Source organism: Thermobia domestica, chromosome 7 (genome assembly GCF_964235325.1).
Source record: "Thermobia domestica chromosome 7, izTheDome1.hap1.1, whole genome shotgun sequence".
Classification (NCBI taxonomy): domain Eukaryota; kingdom Metazoa; phylum Arthropoda; class Insecta; order Zygentoma; family Lepismatidae; genus Thermobia; species Thermobia domestica.
Window position 1 is genome coordinate 81,188,126 of NC_137460.1, and position 27,867 is coordinate 81,215,992.

General features: G+C 33.9%; 1 protein-coding gene across 1 annotated transcript; it reads left to right on the forward strand.

Moving 5' to 3' along the window:
- On the forward strand, positions 1 to 27,867 carry LOC145690231 (protein scabrous-like). Its single transcript, XM_081764919.1, has 8 exons — positions 1 to 488; positions 11,667 to 11,964; positions 14,981 to 15,028; positions 15,879 to 15,924; positions 18,594 to 19,048; positions 20,717 to 20,927; positions 23,932 to 24,120; positions 25,740 to 27,867. Exons 1-8 carry the CDS (start codon positions 256 to 258, stop codon positions 26,177 to 26,179), a joined length of 1,920 nt encoding a protein of 639 aa, XP_081621045.1. The 5' UTR covers positions 1 to 255; the 3' UTR covers positions 26,180 to 27,867.

Genomic DNA, 27,867 nt, shown 5'->3' on the forward strand with positions numbered 1-27,867 from the left:
GCTGTGTAGGTCCATGATGGGCGCGCGTCTGGCACGAGCTATGCCGTCCAGGAGAGATGAAGCCCTACAGCGACAATTAAGAAAGTAGCTAGGAATCGTCTTACACCTGCTTGTCCCTGAAATTATTTCGGAACACCTGCTTCTAGTGCGCATGCGTAAAAGAGCCTATCCATCTATCGGAGTATAGATACTGGAGTTGCTGAAAATCTAAAGCCAGTCTTCTTTGGGGAAGTTACGTGAGTGCAAGCGAGAACAATGTGTGTGGTTACAGTGTTGGTGTTGTTTGTTTTCGCGACTAGCTACACTGCTAGGAGTGCAACAATTGATCTTACTGCAACAGTTAGTGCACTGCAGGAACAATTACAACAATTGACAGAACAGCGCGCTCAAGACGCTAAACTTTTGGACTCCTTGCAAAAAGCGCTTCAAAAAGCATCAATATCACATCAAAATTTTGTGGAACTTCGAAGTGAAGTGGAGACTTTACGGTATGTTATACTTTAAACTCAAAATAATTATGAACGCATAAAGCTTCGTACTGCAATAAACATTTAACTCAAACTTCCAGTCAATTTTACGTATTATATGATAGTAGCAAAAAGTCATATCACAATTCTTATTCACATTTTTCTGTTCTTAAGATAATGAAGGTTTGATCTGGATAAGAGTTCATTAACAAATTAGAAATTTTACGCTTTTTTTATTTTATTTTATTTTTTAAAGTTTTTGTGTTGTGTATTACAGTATGTCCTATATTAGGAATTAAGACAAGTATGTGAGGGCAAGAAAAATCTAAATTACAGAATCTGTAGAACAAAATGACATTATTTTATCCTATAAAAGAAAAAAAAAACATTCTGTAAAATTTGAAGTTTGTTACATAAGGCTTTATCATCAGCGTCATTTCAGATTTTGCTTTGGGGAGGGGGGTAAAACTAAGTGTAGTTGTTCTGGGTTTTCATTGGTATATTATGGATTAAAATACCCCCATGAAGCCGCAAATGACGCCCCTGGACTTTATCCAAATCAACCCTTTATAATATTAATTGCAAATTAAATAACACTAATAAATATATCCCACTGATAGAAAGGGGACAATGAGGGAACTAAAAGACAATAACAAAATTCGTATAAGTGCAATTTTTTGGCCAACTTTTACCATAGAATAATGAATATTATTCATTACTCTGTGGTATACACATTTTGCATTAAATTTGATTAACTTGAATATTTGTGCCTATGGATGATGAGCATATAAAATAGAGGCAGATTAATAGTTTATAAATTTGGATGCATAATCTCTCTCTACCGCATACTCATCCGCACACACAAAAAAATATTTGTCTAACAGATCTGTGATGTGTTTTGATTTTAGTGTCCCGTTCGGCAGTGAGACTATATGAGACGTGGACGTACAGTTTAGCGTTGGATCCGAATCACATGAGTTCCTCCAGGAATCGGGCGCGGGTCTCCCACGCCAAAGGCTCGTGCGCTAACCGCTTAGCCAGGTCTGTGATGTTGCATTTGCAATTATTAAAAAGAAAACTTCATACTTTATCATAATGTAATCGTGGCCGCAGATCGCAATTCAGAATCCAGTGGCTATGTAACATACGTATAAAAATTAGAACAATCTACACAGGGACTGGAGTATATCCACTTGATTAAGTATTTTCATATAGGGTCTATTTGTCTATTAAAATTGAAAATATCAAATTTCCACCACAATTGGTAAGTTTGTTGATGAATCAAGTTTGATTCATTAAAAAAAGCATAAATACCGCATTTTAATACATTTACATGTTTATATCTGAATATATATTAATATAGATTAATTACTAATTCACTTGACTAAAACTTGAAATAAATGAAAATTTACCGTCACATATTACGGAGAATCAAAGTGTTTTCATATACGAGTTCCTTATGTTTGTATCGTTTATCATGTTTTGTTTTATGATGCTTCAAATTTACCTTTCTCTTGTTTTCCTTTCACTACTCTTTCCCTATCATGCCCTTGAGAATATAATTTCTTCTTGATTGATGTTTGAACTTTTTTTTTTTCTTACTAATTTCTCTCTACTCTTTTCTCTCCTACCTAATGTTTCAAGATTTGTATTTCGTTGTGAAAAGTAATCCAATGAACTCTTGATAATAGGAGTGGATGGAAAAAGGGCACGGTGCTGAGTGGTAGAGCGCTCATTTGTGGTCCAAAGAGTCCCTAGTTCGATCCCAGCGTGTGAGTTTGTGGTGCCACATCGTGTCCGTGTGTTTTCTGGGTTTTTCCACTTTCATTAGTCATATCCCTTACCTTAAAGGACATGCTTGTGACACGTTGAACTAGAACTTTCATTTCATTTCACCATAGGAGGAGCACAATGCGACAATAGCTGAAAAACTACAATCATATATTAAGAACTTTCTGCAAATTCTTGATTATTCGTGCGCGGAGTATCTGGTTTCCTGGTTATTCGTGTGAGTTATATTAATATTATTATTATTATTATTATTATTATTATTATTATTATTATTATTATTATTATTATTATTATTATTACTTCGGTGAAGGTGTTCGAAAGATTGAAAAAATCGGGTATGTGTGAACTGACTCGCACGCGTGTCATACCCGACAACAAACGAAACCCAGCTGTACAGTGATATAATCACTTATATGTTCATAATTTTCTTACGGTAAATCATCACTGTAGCAAATCCATAACATTTCGGGATTATCCGTGTTGTTCGTTTCTCGTGCTGTTTGGTCCTGTAATTAGCACGAATATATCGGGAGTTTGTTGTATTTATGTTGCGAATGGTATAAATAAACAGATACAATGTAGCAGACGCTTGTAATATCAAAGCTTTCTAAAACTTTTAGAGCCACTGCTGTAAAATAAACTAATGAAACGAAAAGATGAAATATTATATTAGCTAAAAACAATAATGATTTTCGATGGGAGTGCATATGATTCGGATTATAGATTCACATGCCATTATCTCCTTAGTGCTGAAAACGAATATTAAGACTCTAAATACAAATAATTGAACGCCCAACACTTAATAGAAACTTGGCTTTACTCTTACCTCCGAACTAAGACACTTTAAGATTTTTGGTTCATTGTAGTTTCAGCACCGAAGTATATAAGACAAAATTTACTATTTAAAGGGATTCCAAACATCACCCGCAATAATTACGAGGGCTTGTACCCGAAGCAAGTACCTCCAAACGGTAATCGAACTTGGGATCATGTTCACAGAAAGCATACATATTGGCCACGATGGAATACAAGACATGTTGAGAGATTGGACGTTTCCATTAATACAAGATAATGAATATATCTAATTAATGAGGGCTAAATCTGTGAAAACAGCTTGGCAAGTGTAAGGGCTTATCTTTAGCAGCAATAATGTTTATATTTAAAACAAATAGGGCAATGTCTGAGTGTTCTGCCCGGAGGCAGTCTATCCTACTTACACTAACGTAGCTAGGTGGGGCACTAACTTAGTTATGCAGGGGTAGACGGGCCGGTTTCTTTCCCTTGTGGTTCAAAATGATGTTTGACAAATGGACTGGTTCAGAATTGAGATTAGAAGTACCACGCTTACAGGGATTGTGTAATTTTGGACTCATTACACAGGTAGTCGCTTGTACATTCATGTCCAAAATTATTGTCGCATGTCTATAAATATACTGTTGTAGGAATATAATTTGATAACGAATTCGCCCGGTAGTTCTTATGATGTTAGTATCTGTATAATCGGCAAAGACATGTATGTGGCAAATTTCATGTCAAAAGAACAGTAAATAAGAACAATAAAACGAAAATAAAACTTTCTTATTCATTTAGCAACATTTTCTTTTGCTTATTCTAATTTTCGTATTTATAATTCTTTTCCTATAAAATTTACCACAAATATACATTTCTCGATTATACACATAGTAACAGTATTAAAAGTATCCTGCAAAATCATTATCAAATTATATTCTTACAAGAAGACAGTTATAGATGTGCGACAATCATTTTGGACATGAGTGTACATGTCAATTAATATATCTCCGAATTCCTGTAGTGTTACGGAGCGACAATCTTCACAGAGGATAATAGAATATAGAATAAAGATAATCTATTTGACACTGGCATCTCTGGCATGTAAAATCTGCGGGACATCAAAAAAGTTATTTAAAGGATACTACCTAGCCCAACCTGTTTATTATCTTCGATTCCATTTGCTACCTTTCTGCTTACCTTCATGGATCCCCTAAGGTATATGAAGAACTCTGTTATAATCTTTTCATAGCCTGTATATTATATTCCAAATAAATATAATTATTATTATTTATATGTTATTCTGTCGTTATTAAATTAATTTAGAATAAAATATTGAATATTTTGTACTTCAAAATATTGGAGGAGGACGCGTCCTCCTCTTCCCGCCAGAGACGCCCATGCTATTTGAGGACTTAGTATGGAAATTATCCACCGTATCCTAACTCAATATTATCTGGGATGAGGAGTTGTCTATGATATTCATTTGTGTATACAGTGAGAAAAGAAAAATATCAGAATTTTAATCATTCTTCTCCTCTCGTTGGCTCCTGTCATTGAAAAAAATTTGTCCAAAAAATTGTCAGAATGGCTAGTATTGAAAATCAAACTCGTAATCTACTTGTTACGAACAGAGAAAGATAATTGCTCTCAGTTGCAGAACGATCTGACGTAAAAAAAAAAAAAAAAAAAAAATATATATATATATATATATATATATTTATATATGCAGGTTCTGTATCTCATGTTATGTGGCTTATAGTGTACTGAATTTTCCCCACATAACAAATGTCCACAGGACGTTCTTGGAACATTCCATAGGTCTTATATATGTATAGGAACACTGGAGTTCGTAGTAGAAACTTTAATGATAATGGACAAATCGACGGGATTTCCCGCAAATATCCACTTAATTTCCCTTGGATTTCAATGGAATGTGTCTGTCACAGTAGTAACTTCAGGGATAATAGAAATATCCACGGGACCTCCCTTGGATTTCAATAGGATGTGCTTATCACAGTAGTAACTTTAAGAATAATGGAAACATCCATTCGATTTCCTTGGATCTCAATGGGATATGATTTCACAGTAGTAACTGTAGGGAACTTCCTGTGGATTTTAATGGAATATACCTGTCATGGGACTATATTGAGGTGCCCAAAAGTTGTCCTGTAAGAATCTTGCAAGGTGCCCGGAAATTTCCTACAAAAATCTCGTTTCCGGGACATAATGAATTTCCACAGGGTATTCATTGGCAAGTATGCCCCGTCCCGTTGATATTCCGATACCAGTGGCGGCTTTAGCGGGTAGACCGGGTAGGTAATAATGAGTAAAACCCACGGATACGATGTTGTCCACAGATCTAACCAGGGACCCCACTTACCAGAGATAAGAGCTCTACCACTGAACCACTTCGCCCCCCCCCCCGATTGTTTACGAGACCATAAGCGAAAAGAGGTGGGCCCTGCCTGCTGGTTTTGTGACTAAAGCACGTGCGCCTTTGGTACACGTACCCGGCTTTGATTCCTGGTGGGAGAACATTAAACGCATTATGGTAGTGCAGAATCAACGTGAAACATTACGTCCACCTTTGGCATAGCCCCGATACTGAAAAAGGAAGTTCAACAAACCGAAAAGAATTGGAAGATTAATGTCTGATGCGTGTATTATGCTTTGAGATTTTCATGCGTAAATCATGCTTTAAAATTTTCATTAATATTGTTAGGTTGGAACGGTGATTCAGCACTGAAAAAAAGTCAAGCAGGACCAAATCCCAACCCTTTCTTCATACAAATCGATCAGCGTAGTTCTTTAATTAGAAAGAAAAGTAGTACTATATCAGCAGATAAACATTACCTTAATGCGGTAAAAGGCATGGAATACTTCCAAAGGTATTTGAAATGTAAAGTAAATAATCTTCAATGGTTTTTTTTAGCTATCTTCACTCAGTTCATGAGACGACTTTCTTTTAATTTATAATGTATGCCATAGGCTATATGGCTGTGCATATATACTTACCGAATGATGGGTGTGGTCAGTCAATTTCTTTGCGATGTCACGCGAAGAGTTTTATTGTTATCTTTAATTGCGATCCGGTGAATGCGGATCGTTGAAATGGAAAGAGCGCAGAGCAGGGAAACCTTTTTGAAAAAAAAAATCAAAATCAAAGGAAGTTTGATCCAAAAGAATTTATTCCTTGCCATATTCGATACTAAATACTTTTCCACATAACCATTTGTAATCTACAGCGACATTAGGACTAACGTATTACTTGACATTAAATAATAATAAATTATTGATTAATAATACGATTCATGTTCTATCACTAATTTGTATTTCCCAGTTAGGGTCTATCTTTTTTACTACATTCCTATACATTCCAAGTTTCTTGCGCTTACAACAAATCAAATTAGTTCTGCCCGCTGATCTAGAGGCTAGCGCGCACATTTTTGTTGCACGGAATCCTGGATTCGATATCCGGTTGAAGCGCATTGAAATACAAATGCATTATTGGTTCGGATTTCATCTTAAACTATAGGTCCACGTTTCATATAGCCTTGGTGTCATAAAGATAAATTAACTTCAATAAACAACCACAATTTGTTCCTCTTTTTTTTTCTTAGAAGAAGAAAATTATAGAAGACCGGGGCATCATAATTTGACCATGTCTCATCCATTTATCAGTCAAGTATTCTCCCACATATAGAGTGATTGAGTGATTTTGTGTAACTTCTTTGGTTGCATTTATAATTTTGTTATATGTTTAATGAGTTTCTAAATTCAATGCAAAGCGCAGTTCAAAGTTAGACACTGGAAATTTTGTAGTTAAATTAATCGTTACAAATCGTAATAACGTGAAAGGCCCACGAGATTACGGTGACAGAAATAGTGTTGTCAACGGCTTGGCTCACGGCTCAGTCACCACCGAACCGAGCCGAGCCGAGCCGATGATTGATCTCAATCAAGCCGCTCGGGACAATGGCTCACTTGAGCCGAGTTGAAGCGAGCGGATGGCTCATCGCAATCTAGCCGGCTCGAGGCGGTGGCTCATCCCAGCCAAGCCGAACCGAGCTGATGACTCACCTGAGCCGAGCCGGCTCAAGCTGTTGGCTCAGTTGAACCGAGCCGGAGCTCGAGCTGAGCCAGTAGCTCAGGTCTCAAACCGAGCCAGTTGACATCACTAGACCGAAAGTGGTTCATATATAATATTTTAAACAAAAATGTTTTGTTCATATACAAAAACAGCGCATAATAGAAATTAAACAAAATATAGCACAAAGAAACAAATATTAATGCAGCTGCCACTCCAGACGTGAAGAAGAAGCTTTTAATATTTTCTATTATTATACCCAACAGTGGTGCCCACCCCCTTATGACCATGACGCACCCCCCCAATTGTCTATCCATAGGTGTTCTTCCATGGAAAAAAAAATCTTTTCGATTAATTTTTACACCCTCTCAAACATATACTATTTATATAGATTTTTAACCCCCCCAAATATTTCAATGACGCAGTTTGCGTCATATTCCCCCTTGTGAGCACCTGCGTCATAGTCCCCCTTGTGAGCACCCCTGATACCCAAAATAATAGGCTGATCTTATCCGTTTTCCAGTTATTGCAAACTGAGATAATTTAAAATCTGCAAATCTTGTGTTGTTATGTCTTGGCAAATATCTTCAACAACAGGCTTCTAAAGCTTATTAATTCAACTGCGGTCACAACCTCGAAAATAATTGCTTAGATTTCTTTGTAAAAATTTTCAACGTGTAGTTGATTTCCATCAGCTCCCATTAATTATCGTTCTTCTTACTAGGAACGCATGGGGCAATTATTTCCAGTAGCCCTTTCCCCCCGGATGTGTGCACCTGTTTTAAAATGGGAAGTAAAGTAAATGGATACACGTAAAATTACTAAAGCGTGCTTGCGGTTTCATGTAAACACTTTCAGTCGTGCTTGTAAGCATATCTAGACTGATAATTGAGTTAGTAACTTGTTTCCTTTCTCTGAAGACTGATATGAAGTTTTTGGTTGTGTTTTAGGTAAGAGTAAATGGGAATAATACCGGATATGACCCTAGGTTAACAACTAATAACTAACGAGATATTGCGATGCATATATACGTGATTAAAGTTGAAAGTTGTCAATTATAGAGATTCTACTGCACTTCTGCATGTTCAAATTGCTTTTACTAATGAATAAATCCCTGATTCCTATGCAACCCATTTGACAGAACTATTTTTTGTTGGGGGGGGGGGTGCATAAGATCTATATAGGAACACATGTCTTATTTGGTTACAGAAGGTTACTATATAAACTTGCGTTCAAGAATTTGAAATAAGAAAGGATACCAATTTCAAGTATAAATAATATTAAAAGAATGTGTACAGAATGAGCAATTAGTGATCCCGCTTAGCAGACAGACGATCCTAGGTTCGAATCCTGTACTGAATGTCTTCACAGAGTTCTCAAGGCTCTTCCACCCAGTCCCACCATGTAAATGCTAGGACAGTTCCTTTGATATGTAGACCCTGAATGACTTTGTCCCAGAAAGAACTTCTTTCCATCTTCCCACTCTTAATGGTTAAAAAATAAAGCTTAATGGACCGTATCTGGAATTTCCGTACATAAAATGTTGTGGTTATTTATTAAAACTAAACCTACAGTAGAGCTTTCAATTAAATTAGCGTAACTAACTACATCATCATTCCACTTCTTGTAAAATTTCCAATTGATTATTGTTGGTCTCATTTAAAAGTTTAATACTTTATACAAATTACTTTAACTTGCTCCTGTGAGTAAAATATTGTTTATATTGGAAAGGAGATATCATTATGTTATTTATTTTTTTATTAATGGAAGATTGTTTTATTTTGAAATGTAATTGTTAATCTTTTAGATTACAAAAATTCAAATCAAGTATTCCGTCAGTATGTTTTAAACATTTAAAAAATTAGATAGTATTTACTGTAATAATTTCGGGTTATGCTTTGTTTAATTAATAAACCATTCAACAATTTGCATTCCATTGTAGTATTGTTTAGGGATGCGCACGGGACGAGTCGAGACAGGATTTTCCTGACAAAATTCGAGTCGAGACACGGCTCTTCCAATAGTAAAATATACATTTTCCGAGTCGAGACATCACTTTTGCAGCACATTTTCGAGACGAGACAGCCACAAATCTTGTCTCGTGCGCATTCCTAGTATTGTTTACGTTCCGAACAGTCAGCATTATATAAATTTGATTGACATAATCTGAGTTCTATTCCCGTCGAAGCACAGATTTTTCGGAGTTCTCATTCCATCATGAGATAATTGGAGAGTTATTTGTATAAAGAACTAGCAAATTTTGATGGAGAAATTTAGGTATAAAAACTGATGGGGTTGATATATTGTCCAAATAATACGTAATCCCAACCGTCTGTCTGCGAGTGACTATGCAGCGTCATGGATTTACTATTTAATATGAAGTGATACAAGTGGTAGCATTTGGTGGCAGCTATTTATAAAGGGTACGCTTTCTCCTTTCGTAATTTGAAAATAAAAGCTCTCGTGTCAGGTGCGGATCTAGGACGGACTTCAGGGGGGGGGGGTGTAATACTGGTACTTAGAGCTACTTTTAAGAGCGTCAAACTCGGGGATGGGTTTTATTTATATATAAAATAAAAAAAAGTTTCCTCTTCTGGGAAGGGGGCGATCGGGGCGATTGACCCCCTAGATCCGCCTCTATCTCGTGTTGCCTACGAGAAGAGAAATAAGATTTTCTCGCCTAATCTCGACTCTTGAAAAGCTTTTCGAGCTCCTTCGGGGCTATGTGGATGCGCGCCTTTTGCGTGAGAAACCCGGATTTAATTTGCGGCGGGAGCTCATGTAGTTAAGCTGTTGGTCCATGCCTCATATAGCCTTGCTACTCAACGGGACGCTAAACTAAAATCAACTCAACTCGGAAAGCTTTTCTCGCCTCATTTTGTAAAATTAGGTACAAAATGTATGCACGCAATCACTCTAAGTGTATATATGTGTGTGGGGAGGGTACTTAGATCAGATTTATATTTGGTGGGTCAGCTCGGCTCAACTCGCCTTGCATGTTGTATTTTATTTCTCGGTAACTGCTTGCTGGAACTGAACGAAATTCGTTGGGCAAGTAGCCTATTGTCTAAGGCAGGGCGCAAAATTTCAGTCAGACGCACTCGCCAATCCAAAAATGATGGTCGCCAGTATCTCTCACGTACAAATTATAAGAGGTACCCCCCCCCATGGCCTTTGGTTGGACAAAGAAAGATATTACATCAGGGCATAACATTTCAAAAACAGACAAATTAGATTCAGGATAATGAATTTTGAGTTGGTGTAACGCTTTCTTTCTGTACTGAAGTACCAGTTGTCGATTGCAGTTTTCGGATCAAAGTCCTTACGTGAAGAGCATGATGAAAATTGTCAGCAAATCATCCAATGTGTCAGTCTTCAGTGAATTCCTGTAGGCAGTCTTAACTCTGTTGAAACTGCTGAAGCCTCTCTCACATGAAGCAGTACCGGTACTCACGGTAAACCTGCACAAAATGTGACAATGGAAGCAAATTTGGGAATCTCGTAAGGCAGGAATCCAGGAGGCAAACAATTTCGATAAAGAATGGGATGAGAACGTTGTGAAGACATCACATTCCGTGTTTCCTCTCACTCAGTAACAATTATTTTCGTGCGAAACAGAAACTGCGCAGCCCTGTGAGTTTAAGAAGAAATCATTTCTACTGGACACTGGTCGCCAGCTTTAAATTTCTAGTCGCCAGTGGTAACCGGAAATTTTTCGCCCTGGTCTAACGCGATCGCTACATTTGGTAGCCGGACTTGTCCAGGGACAGACTCGGCTTGGCTTGGTTAGCCTTGAATATGGTACATTATTTTCCGGTAGGATCTGAACTAAATTTGATGGACAAATAGACCATGGTCTAGGAATAAAACTTGTTATATTTTTTGGTTGGGCTCATCCAGGGACAGGCTCGGCTCGTTTTGTATATGGTATTTTATTTAACGGTAACCACTGGTCGAATCTCAACGAAATTCGGTGGGCAAGTAGCCCATCACCTAGGAACTATAAAGATCGCTATATTTGGTAACCAGGCTAGATCAGGAATACACTCGACTCGACAACAAAGGATATGTTCCACAGCTTTGCACGCCGGGAGCTTTTGAATTCGATTCACCTCGATTTTTCATCTGTAAGTTATGGGAATCCTTCCGCGAAACGAGAGGTCCACGAAGGGTGTGATATAACAGCATTTAAACTATATTTATTATTGCAGTGTAATCACTTGCATATCTTTAAAGGTGAATAAATACTCTTCTTGGTGTTCGTGAAATCATTTTATCAATTTATAGATTTTATACTATGAATCTATAAATAACACTAACATAATGTTTTAGATCTAAGATTTGGGTAAATTAGTGTTGCTCACGAGGCTCTTGAAGTTTCTCGTTTCGTCTCGATTTTGAAAAATGTCTCGTTATCGTCTTTTTGTCTCATTCTCGGCAGGAAACTTAAGAAGAGAAATTTCTCGCCTCGTGAGTAAAAATTAATAACATAAAGTAACCAATAGTTTATTTATTTACTTTATTTACAGAAATTCAGTACAAGCTCCATCCACTCAGCAGCGAAATGACCATTTAACCCTTGGGTGGCTACAGGAAGCCGTTCGAGAGTTGCGTCATGAAATGAGTGAAGTGGCCTCCACACAGAACGTGTCCGCTGAACTCCAACAACGACAGCGTGTGGAATCAGAAGTTGCTTTGCTACGATCCGATGTGGCAAGTTTCCGCAAGGATTTAGAACAGATGAAAGCCGAACAGCATAGAGCTATAGCTGAAGTCTCTGAGATGGGAAAAGACCTTGCGAGGCGACACGAGGATTTAGCTGCCGAGGTTAGTTTCGTCTTTTGGTGTTCATTATTATTATTATTATTATTATTATTATTCAGAAATAAGTATATTGTGTATGAAAATCACAAGGGTATTCAATTATTGTAGTAGCGCGTTTCTTTACCAAACGACTTACACATTTTTAATAATAACAAAATAATGTGTGTGTCATCAGCTTTTCGCATAAAAAGGAATCACCAAATGTTGTACAGTCACGAACATTAATAAATTGAGGTTGGAGCTATAAGAAATAATGGCTTCAGCCTCCATTTATTAATGGTCGTGACTATACACAGATAGATGTTCACCAAATCTAATCGCGTACGAGGCAGTTTTTTTTAATTTTCGGCTCGGGGGACCAGGGGGTCACAAGTTATGCACGTTTATTGTAGTGGAAATTTGATGGATTTAACATGTTCCGGAACGCCTTGTCTGTATGTAATCCACATGACATGTTGATATACAGGCTTACACAACAGGACAGGATAAATGTCTTGCTCTTCGTTATTTATATTGACTTCACAGACTGTGGTAAAGTTCGTGCCATTTCATACAGAGAGAATTTCCCAAAAAGGCTTGTGATTGTAACCGGTTTCTCATAAGGGACTAACTCCGTCTCTCAAAGATGGAGCAAAAAGTCAAAATCAATGCTGGGTACAACCAGACTCATGTCCCGACTGGAATGTACAGTACCAGCATGAATTCCCAGCGTTGTACGGACAAGACAGCAACCAGCTTAAACTGCACCAAGACAAAGCATCCAGCCAGACGGGGAAAACATCACTGAATCTATTGTCGTATGGATCAGAAAACTAGAATTTCGGCAAGTCCCTTCTCTGATATCCTTGTCAAGAGTCCAAATGCCAAATCTAATAAACTATTGTGCTTTTGGACTCCTCGAGCGGCGTCTGTCCTATCGTCGAATCCGCGCCGTCTCTTGCTCTGTGGAAAGCCTGCAAAAAGGAGTGGAATACAATAATCATGGTCCAGTTGCAATGCAGTCTCCTGCAATGGAAACGTCGATGCTGGGCAGTAGTCAGTAGAAGTAATCTGTGTATCAAATATAACCGGTGGTGGAAACACGGCATCTCCTAGGTAAGAGGCACATTCAAATTCTCAAGACTCAATACAACTTAATCATCCTCTCTATTACATAACTTTGAAAGTCAGTTGTGAATATGTTAAATAAAATTATCCTCATTAGAACAGTCTTTTGTTTATTTTTTTTTAAAGTACTATTTACGCCTAATATTTTTGTGTAATGAGAATATAAGAAGAAACACACCTGCATGTTTTTAGCACTTGTGAGTGATTTGTTTTACCATTTCCGAATACAAAAAAACACAAGAAATGGAAACTCGTGCAATGGTGACCAATTATGTTTGAAGGTTGAGAGACTATTATTACGAAAATTACAGAGCTTCAGTTCGACACGAAACTGTACTTAATCTACAACGTAATCGTTGCTTTCGTTGTTTGCTTTATTATTTTTTTAAAAAAAGGAAAATACGCATTACGTTTACTATTTTTTATTTTTATTTTTTAAAAAAGAAATTGGCTATACTTCGTAACTATATATATAGCATATGCAATAGGTATGTTGTAATGTGACAGCGATTTATTTTCCTTCTGTTTCAATATTACCAGTATAACGAGAACATATGATTATCACCACAATCCGGTAGCAGTGATGTTGAACCGGTTTTCTTACGTTACGTCAAAGACATTATCTATACAACTTAGACCTAAGTTTAAGTCACTTACCCTAATCTTTAGGTAACTACTAATTGTAAAATATCTTCCCATACACGTTCACCTCTACTGCGAGAGGTCCCAGGTCCAATCCCAGTCCATGTGAGTTTGGTGATGGACAGCGTCATGTACGTGAGTTTTCTAGAGATTGTCCTGTTTCTTCCCAATTTCTTGTTCCACCAATTCTCCATAGTCATTCACTTTTATTATTTGTTCGACTCCAAGATTTAATTTTCACTTTAACATAAGTACACTGCAAGAGTTATTATTTTTTAAAAATAGAACAAAGCTTACATTGTAGAAAAAAATCTTTTACATAACTTTCTGTTAAAATATATCACATTCGTTACTTAATCGTTTTTTGGAATTTCTGCATTGTAAGCAAGATGTTTATTAATACTCATAGTCGGTTCAGACGAATGTGGAGGATGTACCTTAGATTAACACCAAAACCACTTTTTAACTATCTCTTACAAATAGAATTCAGCAAAGAAAACGATTTGAGACAAATGTAGCCTACATATAAATATAGTAAAAAGAAAAATCTTAAAGTGTATATATATATATATATATATATATATATATATATATATATATATATATATATATATATATATATATATATATATATACATGTAAGTGCGAAGTCCAAATTTTTATATGCAAGCTGACGTTTTGAAATGCAGTGGTTCAAGTTTTAAGAAAGAGGCCGGGTGCAAATGACCGTCCGGGTTGATGCACTCATCGAAATATCACGAAAAAGAAAAGAAAAGCGAATCTGCCTAAAAATCTGCTTTGATTTTGAAATGAGCCGGCTGGTGTACAATCAGACTAATAGTAGTAATAGTTGGTAGTAGTAAGTCCGTTCCTCTTTTTCTTCTTTTATCTCTCTTTTTTGGAATTCTTTTTCGTCTAACTTGTTCCAGCGTTTAATCTCGAGTTACTGTATTATGAAGTGGTAGACGGGTTGTTATACTAGACAGGTAGCTTTTGCATTTCATTTCTTTCTCCCGGCGACAACCACACGTTCTAGTACGTAGTACTTGACCTTGATTCAACCGCGTTGGAGGACGTAATATGAGGTTTGTTAGTTTTTTGGCCAGTGAGAAAGAGCAAAAAAACATGTCCCATTTGAACGCATTTAGCATAGTATACAGTTTCGAAATTAAACCAGATTCACTTTTTTTTTAATTTCTTTCTGTGTTTCTTTACCATTTCGTAGTCCATAACAAGTATTAACGTGCTTTTATTTTTCCTTCTATTACAGTTGAAGGCAGCCAAATCAAAGTGGAAAGTGGCCATGAAATTCCAGAAGGTGAGTTAGTTGGTGATGATGTGTTTACCTTTCAAAAGTCTTTTTATTATTCCATAAGCATACGTATAAACATCAGAAATTACCTTAGTTGGGAAAGCTATTCCTTATCTTTTGACCTTTAGTTGCATTTACGCAATTTTGCTTTCTTATTTGAAATACGTTGTCGACGACGGTTCTCCAGAAGTTGTTGTAGAGTTAAAACAAATATTCAAAATAATGAATAAAAAAACAATAGTATCAAAAGTTGGAGTTCATAGTAATAAAGTATCTAGAAAATACTATAATCCAAAAGGGGCCAGTGGTTTTCGAGTTACAGTTTATCGTGCGTACTTTTTGATCTTCCATTATCATAGCTAATAATTGACGGGTGTCAAATTACGTGTCAATAAGCAATAATTTAATGCCTCTTTATTTTTTCCTGTCGTTCTAGCTTTTGATATTCACCTTTCTTGTTGCGTTACTTTGAATATTAATATATGAAACATCAGATATGCTGTTATCTTTTATTAACAATAAATATCATGTCATTCTATTTTCTCCAATTGATAGAAATTCAAACGATGTAACCTAAGTTTGGAAATATTACTTACAAATTATATTGAAAATTGAATAAATTGGATACTTTATTAAAGTATGACTAATTACTTTCACAAATAGTAAAGACAGTAATGCTTAAATACATATTTTTGTCTTAATTATCTGAATAAAACATCTTTGTTTAATTAGTTTCGTTATTCCGATAGTAATCTTTTAGTTACTAGTTTTTCCTTCGACAACAACAACAATTTTAAGAAAAAAGAAACATTAGTCAACAATTTTATAATTGATGTTTTGTATCGTTTAATTACAGGAATCTCAGCATAAGAGGGATGGAGATGAGGATTCTCCAAAGAAAGGTAAGAGTTAGTTCGTATTGTAGTTTATATTTCTATTAATAATATCAATATTATAATAGCAGAATCTTGGGTTTGATTTTTTCAGTGTTGATGACGTAAATGGATTTATAATGTGTTAAAATAAGTTAATGAAGTGAGATGTGCAACTTTCAAAACAAATAATAAAATATAATGAAATTTATTCAAAGATTATAACAGTAACGTAATACCAAACTCCAAAATGAAACAAAATATGTGTTGTCAGTACTTTCATGATATTCTTTGAATTCTATAAGTATATACAAGATAAAGAAACCATCTCAATTAGAATTACAGCGGATGAGATACTGTTTCATACTTAAAAAGGATCAAAGCCATTAAATATTATTTGCTTTTATATTAAACGATTGAATGTGGAGCTTCTTAAATATGGAGTGACCACTTTCGTCTATAAACAAGATGAGAAGTGCATGCCCCATATATGGTAGTATTCGATAAAAAGTTAGTTATCATATTATATTGATCTTGAGAGAAATTTATGGAATCGAGAGACGAAAGGATTGATTGGTTAAATGGGAGTTGTTCTTGACTTGTCAAAAAGTTCAAGAAGAAGAGAGCATCAATCTGCTAAATACTACGCAAATAGAGGCAAATGTTTCACAAGAAATGCGTAGGATGAAATGAAAACACACAAATGGGATCATCCAAGAATCCTGAATACCCGTAGTGTGATTTATTCATCACTGGTCAGCAGAAAAGTGTTCTCGCCTCGCCTGTGCATCTCCACCCTTTAATGGTTAATTTAATAATATACATTCATGATTGTTTTCTTAGTGGAAGGTGAACTCTTTAAGATACTTTTTTTTTAAATCGTACTTTAGTTTGCTCGCCTTGCAAGTAATGATCTGTAACAAAGGATATTGCAAGTTGTAAATTATAATTCATCTAGGTATGAAATTGTACATTAACTACGAATACTTCAGTAAGTGTCCATAGTACATAATTTCATTTCTTTTGAAATATAATGTTCTTTATTCTTCGATTATTTCTCACCGCGTGTAAAAATACATTATATTTAAGTAACACTCTCTGGTTTCTATTTCCTAATGTTAAATCGTATGGAATAGAACATGATTCATCTATTTTCATATCCAAATGTTTGTTTCTTCAACTCGTTATTTTTTATTTATTTATTTAATTTTTTTTTACTTGCTTAATCATTGCTGCAGCTTTTATCAGGATAATAATTCCAATAGAATTAGTAAGTTCCTTGAACTCATATATCATATTCGTTGAGTGTCTTTGTTAATTTATTTTCATTCCGTTTTGTAGTCAATAGCTGTTCTATTATGTTGATTTGTTGTATTGTATATCATATTACTTCGACTTCTTTATTTTGCATTATACATTTTACTAAATTTTGTCCCTTTTGGCTTCTTAGTAACTACTTCCTGTATTGCATACTACACCATTTAAATATATATATATATATATATATATATATATATATATATATATATATATATATATATATATATATATATATATATATATATATATATATATATATATATATATATATATATATATATATATATATATATATATATATATTATATTTATATATATATATATATATATATAATATATATATATATATATATATATATATTTATATATATATATATATATATATATATATATATATATATATATATATATATATATATATATATATATATATATATATATATATATATATATTAATTATTTTTATCCGTAGTATATACTGTTGTATTCTCTCCAATCTATTTTTGATCAATTCACTGTAATTTTTCATCATCATACATTCCACAGTCTATGAACCGTTTTATTATGATTCATTTCTATATCGTATTCCATACTACTTTGGCAATTCTATTATCGTCTATCTTTGGAAGCATTATAAGGTTACCGCTTTCGGTGTAGATGACCCAGGTTTGATTCTCGATGGGAGCTCATGTGTCCGAATTCCCACGTTTAAGCTGTAAATCCATGTCTCATATGGCCTCAAGAAATCAAAATTCCAAAAACAAACGAACAAGTTAATGATAGAAGGTTTATATTGGAGTACAGTGTATCAGGACCTGTGAGTTTTGTTTTTGGATCAAAAGATCCAATATATTTCAATCAAAAATTTTCTTGTAGGCTTTATATCTGGAGAATTACATATAGTGTAGTCAAAACCAAACTATCACTGAACTCAGTATGATTTGCTTATTCCGTAGAAAATAGGAAAACTCGATTTATGGAGCCGTTCAAAAATGTTGTGGCCCTGATCCAAAAACTAATTATTGGCCAAGGTTGCAATCTTTTGATCCATTTTTTTTGGGGGGGGGCGATTATTCCTAAAATTCTTGTACATAGAGTAAACGATATCTGTGAGGTTTTTGAACGATACTTTCACTTGCTTTTATTTTATTATCACACCAATTACAATATAATTCATTTCCATACTTTGCCTTTATAATTAATTGATCCTTAGTTCGGACTCAAAAATTGTCATTTTATTTCGCTTTTACATTCCATAGGCTTTCACTATTTTGTTATTACGCAAAGTGAATGTTGTATTTCATGTAGAGTACTGTAATACCATATTACCACTTCCAATTTTATTTTAATAATTAGAAATATTGTTTTCCTTATTTCAGAGCGTACCGTTCGAACTTATGGTGAGCGGAAATTACGTCATGGAAGAATATTGGAAGAAATCCAAAATGTTGAAGAACAGGAGGCAGTTCTATGGAAAGGCTATAGAAATTTGGAGAAGAGAGTTCATCAGCTGGATAAGAAAATGAACGAAATTTCTGAGGAACAAACTTTCTCTCCTGCCGTTGAAGATGAGTCTATATTGAGAGAGATGGATAGAAGGTTACTACACTTAGAAAGGAAGAACGAGAAATTTTCTGAGTCCATTCTTAATATCACTCAGAGAACTGCAGACGTGGATAAATTACACCTTTCCAGCCTTCATCTACTGGAAGCCATTGAAGCAATTGAGAGCAAAATAGACGAAAATTTACCCAATTTACAACAAGAGATCTCCAAGCTTAAGTTCAACATGGAACAAGTAACATCCAATGTGGATGCCATAAGTAAGAAACAAGTAAGTATTCGTATAAGCATAAAAGAGAGGAGGAGTCATTAGCAAAGTGCTAGAAATGCAGTTTTTTTCTACTTTGAGCAAAGTGGCTTTTAAAGTTTTGTAAATCTCTATGATATTCTGATGGAACGTTTCATTGAATTATGTTGCCAAAATACTGTTTACGTCACTTATAATTCCAATTAGTGTATTTACCTCAATTTTGATCAAATTGTTCCTTGCATATATTTTTGCTTTTGACATCTCAGTTTTATTTTGAAGTTTAATGAAGAGTTTCTTTGTGTACAAGACGAGGCTTATAGCACAAAGGAATATAAGTGACAAATCATGTATTGCGGAAACACATAAACTTTATCGATAATTTAACTCAAAATTTATCAGTAATTCTAAATCATACAAGTTTTCAATTTATTTTTTTTTTTATTTTTATTTATTTATTTATTCGTACTTAATCCAACACACACATAGTCGTTAATGCTTTCATCTTTGGTGCGAGCGGTCCCGGGTTCTATTTCCAGTGGGGACACTAGATCGAAAAGGTGTAAACGCTTTTTCAGGCCAGGTATCCTGAATGAGGTTTTCCTGGATTCTCCTCATTCACACCAGGCAAGTGCCAGAATGGTACCTACTATAATGGTCCCAGGCCACCTCCTTTCTTCCCCAATTTCCCGGGTAGTGTGATCGCCGAGGGACGTCGTCTTTCATACGTGACAAATTAACATGGCCATAGATGCCAAGAACTCAGAAATCTACTTCCTAATCCCTTAATAAAACACATCTCGTACAAGAGACAAAGTGTTTGTACTAAGTGAAAATAGAAATATTTTAATTAGAAAATAACAATGCTTGTATATATTTCTTAAAAATAAATTCAATTTTGATTAAGACTGCACTTACATCCCTTGTATTCTAAGCTCTTCGAATGTGTTTATAATATAAATGATAATAATCTGTTTTAATTAATATGTATTTTAATTCATAATGCACCCTAACTTCATGTACTATATTGATCTCTTATGTTTACTGAGACCTTCAAGTGTTATGAAACATGGTTTCCCATCTTTTGATATTCATAGACGAGCAAAAGATATGGGGGTATTTTGCAGACTAGGAAAGAAGAAAAAAATATCTGCTTTCGAATCGTTTAATTTTCAATTTACTTAAAATGTTTTGCTTTGAAAGAATATAGGACCTTCTGAATAACCGACATAGGACTTAACCAGCCAATCTACGGTTGGAAAACTCTTGTTTCTCTTGAGTTAATTCAGAGATAATATTTGTCTAGACAGTCAATGTCTGCATCAGATTTTTCTTCTTGTTTGGGTTCTGGTTCTTCACTTATTACGGTCTGTTGGACCTGGAATAAACAACTTAATAGAGATTATTTTGCTTTACTTCTTTGATTACTTTTTAATGGTTGAAATACTTTTGATTTAATTGCTAAAGAAAGTTAGGGTAGTTCCCTCCTTACTATCTAGATAAATTATTTTAAGATATAAAAAAGTGAGAAACTGTCAATCTAAGATCTATCTAAGATTATGTAGATATAAACCACTAAAGCATATACTGTGAAAACACAATTATGTTTACTGATGATTTTGAAATAGTATTATAAACCTATGTAGATCTTTTCCACATTTTAAATGTATTCTTGTTATGTGTTTGTTTTAGGATGAACAACAAGAGACGTTATTGTCCATTAGTCAGCTACCGTCCACTACTGAAAAGCAAGAAAGAGCAGTTAACAGTGAGAAATTGAGTCAATCAGAAGTAGAATCCAAGGAGATTACAACAAATGAGTTGAGCTCTTTGCCGCAATTGCTACAAGAACTTAAACACATCAGAAACACTTACGATAACGTTCTCCATCGATTGCCAAAAGGTATGTATTACATATTTTCAGTGGCGGCGATTGGACGTTAAAAGTGAGGGGGCAAGATATGATCTGAATATGTGTATATCAATGTTACTGTTTCTCATTGTTTCTAACACTTTGTTTGACGAAAGGTTGTATAACTAATAGGATACTATATTTTTCAGTTAAAATACCGTATATCGTGTTTCATATTTAATTAAGTAAATTGACAAGAGTAATTTACTTAATTGCTCATAATTCCTTGCTCATGAACATGTTAAAATTCTGTCTGGAAAATTGTGTGATCAGATTATTTAATAACATTTGTAAAACAAATAAATAGAAAGGATATTATTAATCATACTAATGAATAATAAGGCTTGTTTTGTAGAAGTTATATTGAAACTGGGGATTAATAAACAACTTACATTTTTAACTCCACACTTGCCATTAAATGTATGTTATTACTCTTAGAAAATGACATGCATATGCTACGACGCAATTGTAATATTAATTCCTTTGAATTGCAATTAAAACGCAATTCCTGTAGCTGTTCTTAACTCCACGGGAAGACAAATAACCAATACACTCTTACGCAACGACAAATATTATATGGTACCATTTTTTCTATGAACCAGTAATATATGCAAAATCTTTACATTTCCAAATGCAACTACACCGTATATACATTAACCATTTTAAATTATGGCTTTTTAAAGGTAAATTATTGAATTTCAGTCAATCAGCTACAGCATCATCCCTATCTATCCTAGGATCATGGTTAGTACCTCATTCTCTTCAGAATAGAACAACCTTTCAAACGGTTTCATTTACGTTTTCCTATCATGTCGCTAAGGCGGGAAAGTTTGAGGAAAATCTGGATTTTTTCATACTTTGATTCCCCCTGGACCCCCTTTGTTAACGCACAGATCTCAAAATCAACTGAATAATACGAATTGGTGTACTAAATGTATATAAAAAAATTCAAGCTTCTATCTTGAAAACTAAGTGCGGGAAAATGTTTACCAATGAGCTAAGAACATTCCAACAATGCTCCAGATGACCCGTATGTAATATAAAATTTTCCTGAGACATCCGTATTTATACTATGATCATTGTTCGTACATCATTCCCTTCAGAATAGAACATACTTTCAAACGGTACCACTCACATGTCTCCATTATATACCTGAGGTGGGAAAATCATGAAAAAATGGATTATTTGTTTAAAAAATATTCCTTCTTTGTACTTTTTTGCCCCTCTGGACCCCACTGTTTTATCGCAGAAATCTGAAAATAATCTGGAAAATATTAAGGGGTGCACTGAATGTGTGTGCAAAATTTCAATATTTTAGGTGCAAAAGTAAACCCTGCAAAAAGTAATAAAAAAGTCATAAAAATATTTTTTAGTTATGACGTCATCACACTACGTCTCGACGCAGAAAGGCCTGAAAGCATATGTAACATGTTCTACAATGCCTCCAGGCTTCAGAAAAAACAAGTAAAAACTTTTTTGGTACTTTTTTAAATCGAATAATGAAAATTCTAGCCTATCACCGAAAAATAGATAATATAATTTAAAAGAGTTAAGTGGTCACTTCAAAAAAGTGGGGGGCAACTGCCCCCTCTTGCCCCCCTAATCACCGCCCATGCATATTTTGTTGTTTTATTATTTTTTTTCCTACTTAGTAAACTTAATAAGTCAAGAAGGCACCTGAATTTTATACTTTTTGACGAAAACTTAAACTGTTGACAGTAGTATAGTAGTAGTAGCATTTTAGTTAACAATTGATTGCAAGATATTATTACTAAATGTGTAGTGTAAAGTAGCCAGATATAATTGAAATTTCATCTGGATATTTTCTTGTTGTTACACTATGTTCCATTATTCTACTTTCCAATATGAAGAAAGAAATATTGTGTGACAATATAGTTACCTGTGAGATAGGTAACTATATTTACACAATATTTCTTTCTTCATATTGAAAATACATTTAATTTAACAGGTTTTTGGTATATTAATTACTTCATTGAGTTAGTACGGTACTCACTTATTTTATTGAGAGAACAATTGGAAGTTCATATTTCCATAATAGAGCTACCTTTCTAAGTGCGTTATTAACTATCTTAATACAATGCGTATACACTTATGTTACCGCTACTATTTTTCTTATAATATAATACAAAACTTCATTTACATCTTAACTGAAAAGAGACACATTAGTATACTATTTTATTTCTCAGTTTGTGGCCCCGCGTAGCGTAGTCGTTAACACTCTCGCCTTCGGTGCGAGCGGTCTCGGGTTCGATTCCCGGTGGGGCCACTCAGTCGAAAAAGTGTAAAATGCTTTTTCAGGCCAGCCACACTGAAGGAATGAGGTTTTCCTGTGTTTTCCTCATTCACACCAGGCAAATGCCGGGGTAGTACCTATCTTATAGGTCCCAGGCCGCTTCCTTTCTTCCTTCCCTTTCCGCCGAGGGACGTCATCCCTCAAATCGTAACGAGCTAAATAGCCTTAGATGCCGAAAGCCCAGAAATCTAAATCCTAAATCCCCATTTCTCAGTTTTTATTTTCCTTATTCAATTTTTACAAGTTGTGTGCGTAGGTTTTGTCGAGATTCTACCATTTCCTCCCATATTTTTATTTCATCAGTTATGTACTTTTAGTAATACTTCTAGTAATAGTATTTTCATGATTATGTACTTTCAGTAATCATGCGCCTCCTCTAGCCTAAAGAATAATACCATGGGGCGCTAAATTAAATATTTTTATTTTTCCATTGGAAGTGTGGAGGTCTAAAACAGCAACCACAAATTTATTGCGATCGAGAAAATATATTAATTTTTCAAATTTGTATTTATTCCATTTTGATAGCGGTAATAAATGTTTTGCTTTGGTGTGAGTTTTTATGCCTAAAATACCTTAGCTGTGGATATCTAATGGCAGTTTTCATTTTTTAAAGGGTAAATGTGAGATTGTTCTATGACACTGAAGATAGTTACCTAAAACTCTATTTTTTATTGTTTGTAGATTGCACGGCTGTTAACGGTAAGAGTGGCGTTCATCTTCTGGCATTAAGTGAGCATGATCCACTTCTTGCATCTTGTGATCAAGAGTCTGGAGCGGGAGGATGGACAATCGTTCAAAGGAGAACAAATGGACATGTCAATTTTAATAGAAAGTGGAGCGAGTACAAGACTGGATTTGGATCTCCTGCTGGTAAGAAAATATTCCAATTAATGCAGTATTAATTTTTGCAGCCATTAATGTGCAGTGTGGCATCTCTAAAGTTAATCACCGATATGTTCAAAGAAAATTGTCGGAAATTCATAAGTGGTAGAATAATAATAACATACGTACACCTGATTGTACAGAATTCCGGCTAATTCAAACGGGTGAAAAATTATAAAGTGTACCGTGTTGTTGGCTTTTCTACGCGTATATTGAGAAAATAATAATAAAAAAAACCTACCGCTCATGCCAATGGCAAAAAAGTGCTCATGGCTGGATACATTCCTAGTTGCGCTTTGCGCTTTTTTTACTAATTTGAGAATTTGGAATCCAATGGACTATTTTAAAACATATCTGTTTTTATCAGATCACGAGAAAAATTACCTCAAAGTTGGAATTCATATAAATATAAATATCCCTATTTTAAGGTAATTTTTTAAAGTGATTACCTTAAATTTTTAAAGTGACAGATATATTAAAAAAATAGTTCCATTGGATTCCTCGTCCTCAAATTAGTATTATAAAGCGCAACTAGGAATTTATCCAGCCATAAGCACTTTTACCAGTGCTATGAGTGGTAATTCTTTTAATATGTTAGTTTCAAACAAAGATTTAACTTAATATTTTTTGTTGGGCTTTCACTTAATATTTCAGACTTTGTTTCTGTGTAATGTTATTTTAATTTTTAAAAGAGAACGTTTTATATCTAAAGAAACTGACTGATGATGTTACGAATTTCAATTTAGTAGTAGGTTCCTTTTAAATTTACACCGAATGAGATTAAGAAAAAGTATGGATCATTTTAAAATATGGAAATAGTAACTTTTATTCCTTTTAAATTTACACCGAATGAGATTAAGAAAAAGTATGAATCATTTTAAAATATGGAAATAGTAATTTTTATTCCTTTTAAATTTACACCGAATGAGATTAAGAAAAAAATATGAATCATTTTAAAATATGGAAATAGTAACTTTTATTCCTTTTAAATTTACACCGAATGAAATTAAGAAAAAATATGAATCATTTTAAAATATGGAAATAGTAATTTTTATTCCTTTTAAATTTACACCGAATGAGATTAAGAAAAAGTATGAATCAATTTAAAATATGGAAATAGTAATTTTTATTCCTTGAAATTATTTTTTAACGTATGATCCAAACTGAAAGATTATTTTTTTGCTAGGCTTCTCTTTGAGCTACAATTCTAAAGTGAAAACATAATCTGAAGAAAGGACGGAATTATATCCAATGAAACGTCATATTTGCAATATAATATTGTGGATGTTAATCTCTAAAAAAGTTAGTTAGTTAACTCTTTTTCATATTATGAATAAGTTTCTCCTGACGTGTCTATACTTCCTTGTAGAAATTACTTTAAACAAGACAATTATTATAGTAAAAGTGTTTTCTTTGTAATAACCATAAATAAACAAACAACACAATCATGAGGCAATCTTTTCAACTCAAAATAAAGAAAAGATTTCCTGTATTTGTTTCAATTAATTTGCACAAGGATATAATATAATTGCTTTTTCAACTTCTAAGGGTTTAAAAACATAAATGAACACAAATATACTTATTCCTTTTAAATTTGCTAATTACAGGTGAATTTTGGATTGGAAACGAGGCTCTTCATTTGCTAACCAAAGATAACTGTTCTATGTTACGAATAGATCTTCACGACATTTACGGAGCATCTTGGTTCGCTGAATACAGGGAGTTCTCCATTGGAAGCGAGGAAGATGGCTATCGATTACATGTGGGAGGTTATCAGGGAAATGCTAGTGACGCTCTCGACTATCAAAACAATATGGAGTTTAGTGCCATTGATTTGGACAAAGACATTAGCAACACAAACTGTGCAGCTAATTACGAAGGTGGATGGTGGTTCTCACACTGTCAACATGTTAATTTAAACGGACGGTACGACTTAGGGTTGACGTGGTTTGACAATGCAAGGAATGAGTGGATAGCTGTGGCGTCTTCCGAAATGAAGATACGTAGAAGGTTTAATTGCGTGGCTAATGAAAATAAGCTTACTTGAAGCGTTTTGTTAGAACGTCAGGTTTTTTCACTTTGCCTTGTTGCTCAGGAGCTCAAACAAACCAAAGTTCTAAAAAGGTCAACCTTAGACCTATTGTTAATGATATGTAGCTCAAAGAATTGCAAAAGGGCAGGGAAAATAAAAAAAATGTTAGTTTTGTTGTGTGTGAAAGTATGTATTAAGGTATCTCATGATAGATACAGTGTTATGGCAGGTAAACAAGTACAAATTCATATTACTGTTCATTGGTAAAATCAGGGATTTTTATAGAAGCAAAAAAGAAATATTTTTCGCAAGAATTTTGAATCCTGTGAAACGGTAAATGCACAGTTATAGGCAAAAGTTGTTTCATTCAAAAAGAATTTACTTCTGTGGAAAAAAATTTAATGTTGTACTTATCTCTTTTCGATATTATGTACACGAAAGAATTAAATTATCACAACATTGACATTTCCTAATATAGATATTTTTGTGGATAGAAACACAACTTTTAACTATAAGTGTAAAAGCTGCCTAAATTCTGAATATATTATTTAATGTTAATTGGGAAACTAAATACTGAGGATTGTAGTGCAATGCAATGTTATATTGAGTCCAAATTCTGGTTAATGGATAAGCAATTTTCATTTTTTAAAAAAGAGGAAGAAGTGTTTTTATTTTTCTGTTGAGAAATACCTGTTGAGTTGCCTTGAAATACCTAAGTCAATGTTATGGACTTGAATATTAAAGTATATTTCATGAGGCGTTGGTTATGTATTCCTATCTTTCTAAAGGTAGATAATAAAAATGACTTAGAATTGAAGTTTGAATTTGGCTAACAATGATAGTAAAACAAGATGAAACGAAGGTGCTATATTGTATGTTCATTCAAGATAATGGAAATAATTAAAAATGCATGTAAAAAGCTGATATTCTTCTATCTTCAGAACTAGATTTGAGATGTGTAAAAATGTTTAGTACTGTGTTGTTTAACATTTGTACGACTATTTTCGAACTTCTTCAAATTGTTACACTTAACATAAATTTTAGGCTGTGAAATAACCTTTTATTATCTGTTCCTTCTTAAATGTTGTAATATATTTCCATTCTTGTTTGCTTTCATATTTTGTACATTAACAGCTAATTTAGAGTTCTTTCTTATGATATTCAACGCTTTGATATATTTTTTTTTTATGTATGCTGAATCTATTACAAGATTTACCATTCAGTATTTATGTTATTGTGCATATTTTTTTTATATAAATACTATACAAACCAAAGATGTAAATACGTAACAAAAAATAGATGCTGTAAAAAATAAATGCTTGTAATATTTGTTACATTTCAAAGTCAAAGATTCAAGTGAAGAGAAATTGAGTTGTGTGTATTTTGTTTATGTGAAAAAGTGCCATGTTTTTATGGTCGTAACATAAGAAAGTGTATGAATCGGGAAGATATTCTTCCCAAGTACCATGTGAGTGATAACTTAGTCATTCTAAAAATGTTATTTTCCTCGCATATTAAGTGGGAGATTTTCTAAATGTGTGCCATAGACGTTTTACTTATAAAAAAGAATATTATTTAATATATGAGTACATGGATGAGTTTTTATGAATTACTGTATGAGTGTTAATAAAGCATGTGTGAATGTTTATAAACTTGTAAAATGTGTACAGAAAAATAAATTATAAATTTATGAATACAATATA

What these genes read in the sequence shown, in the direction of transcription:
- LOC145690231 (XM_081764919.1), top strand. Translation starts at nt 256, where the DNA reads ATGTGTGTGGTTACAGTGTTGGTGTTGTTTGTTTTCGCGACTAGCTAC. An exon ending in TGGCCATGAAATTCCAGAAG is followed by an intron (nt 15,029 to 15,878) that starts GTGAGTTAGTTG and finishes GTTTAATTACAG; the next exon opens with GAATCTCAGCATAAGAGGGA. An exon ending in TGAGGATTCTCCAAAGAAAG is followed by an intron (nt 15,925 to 18,593) that starts GTAAGAGTTAGT and finishes TCCTTATTTCAG; the next exon opens with AGCGTACCGTTCGAACTTAT.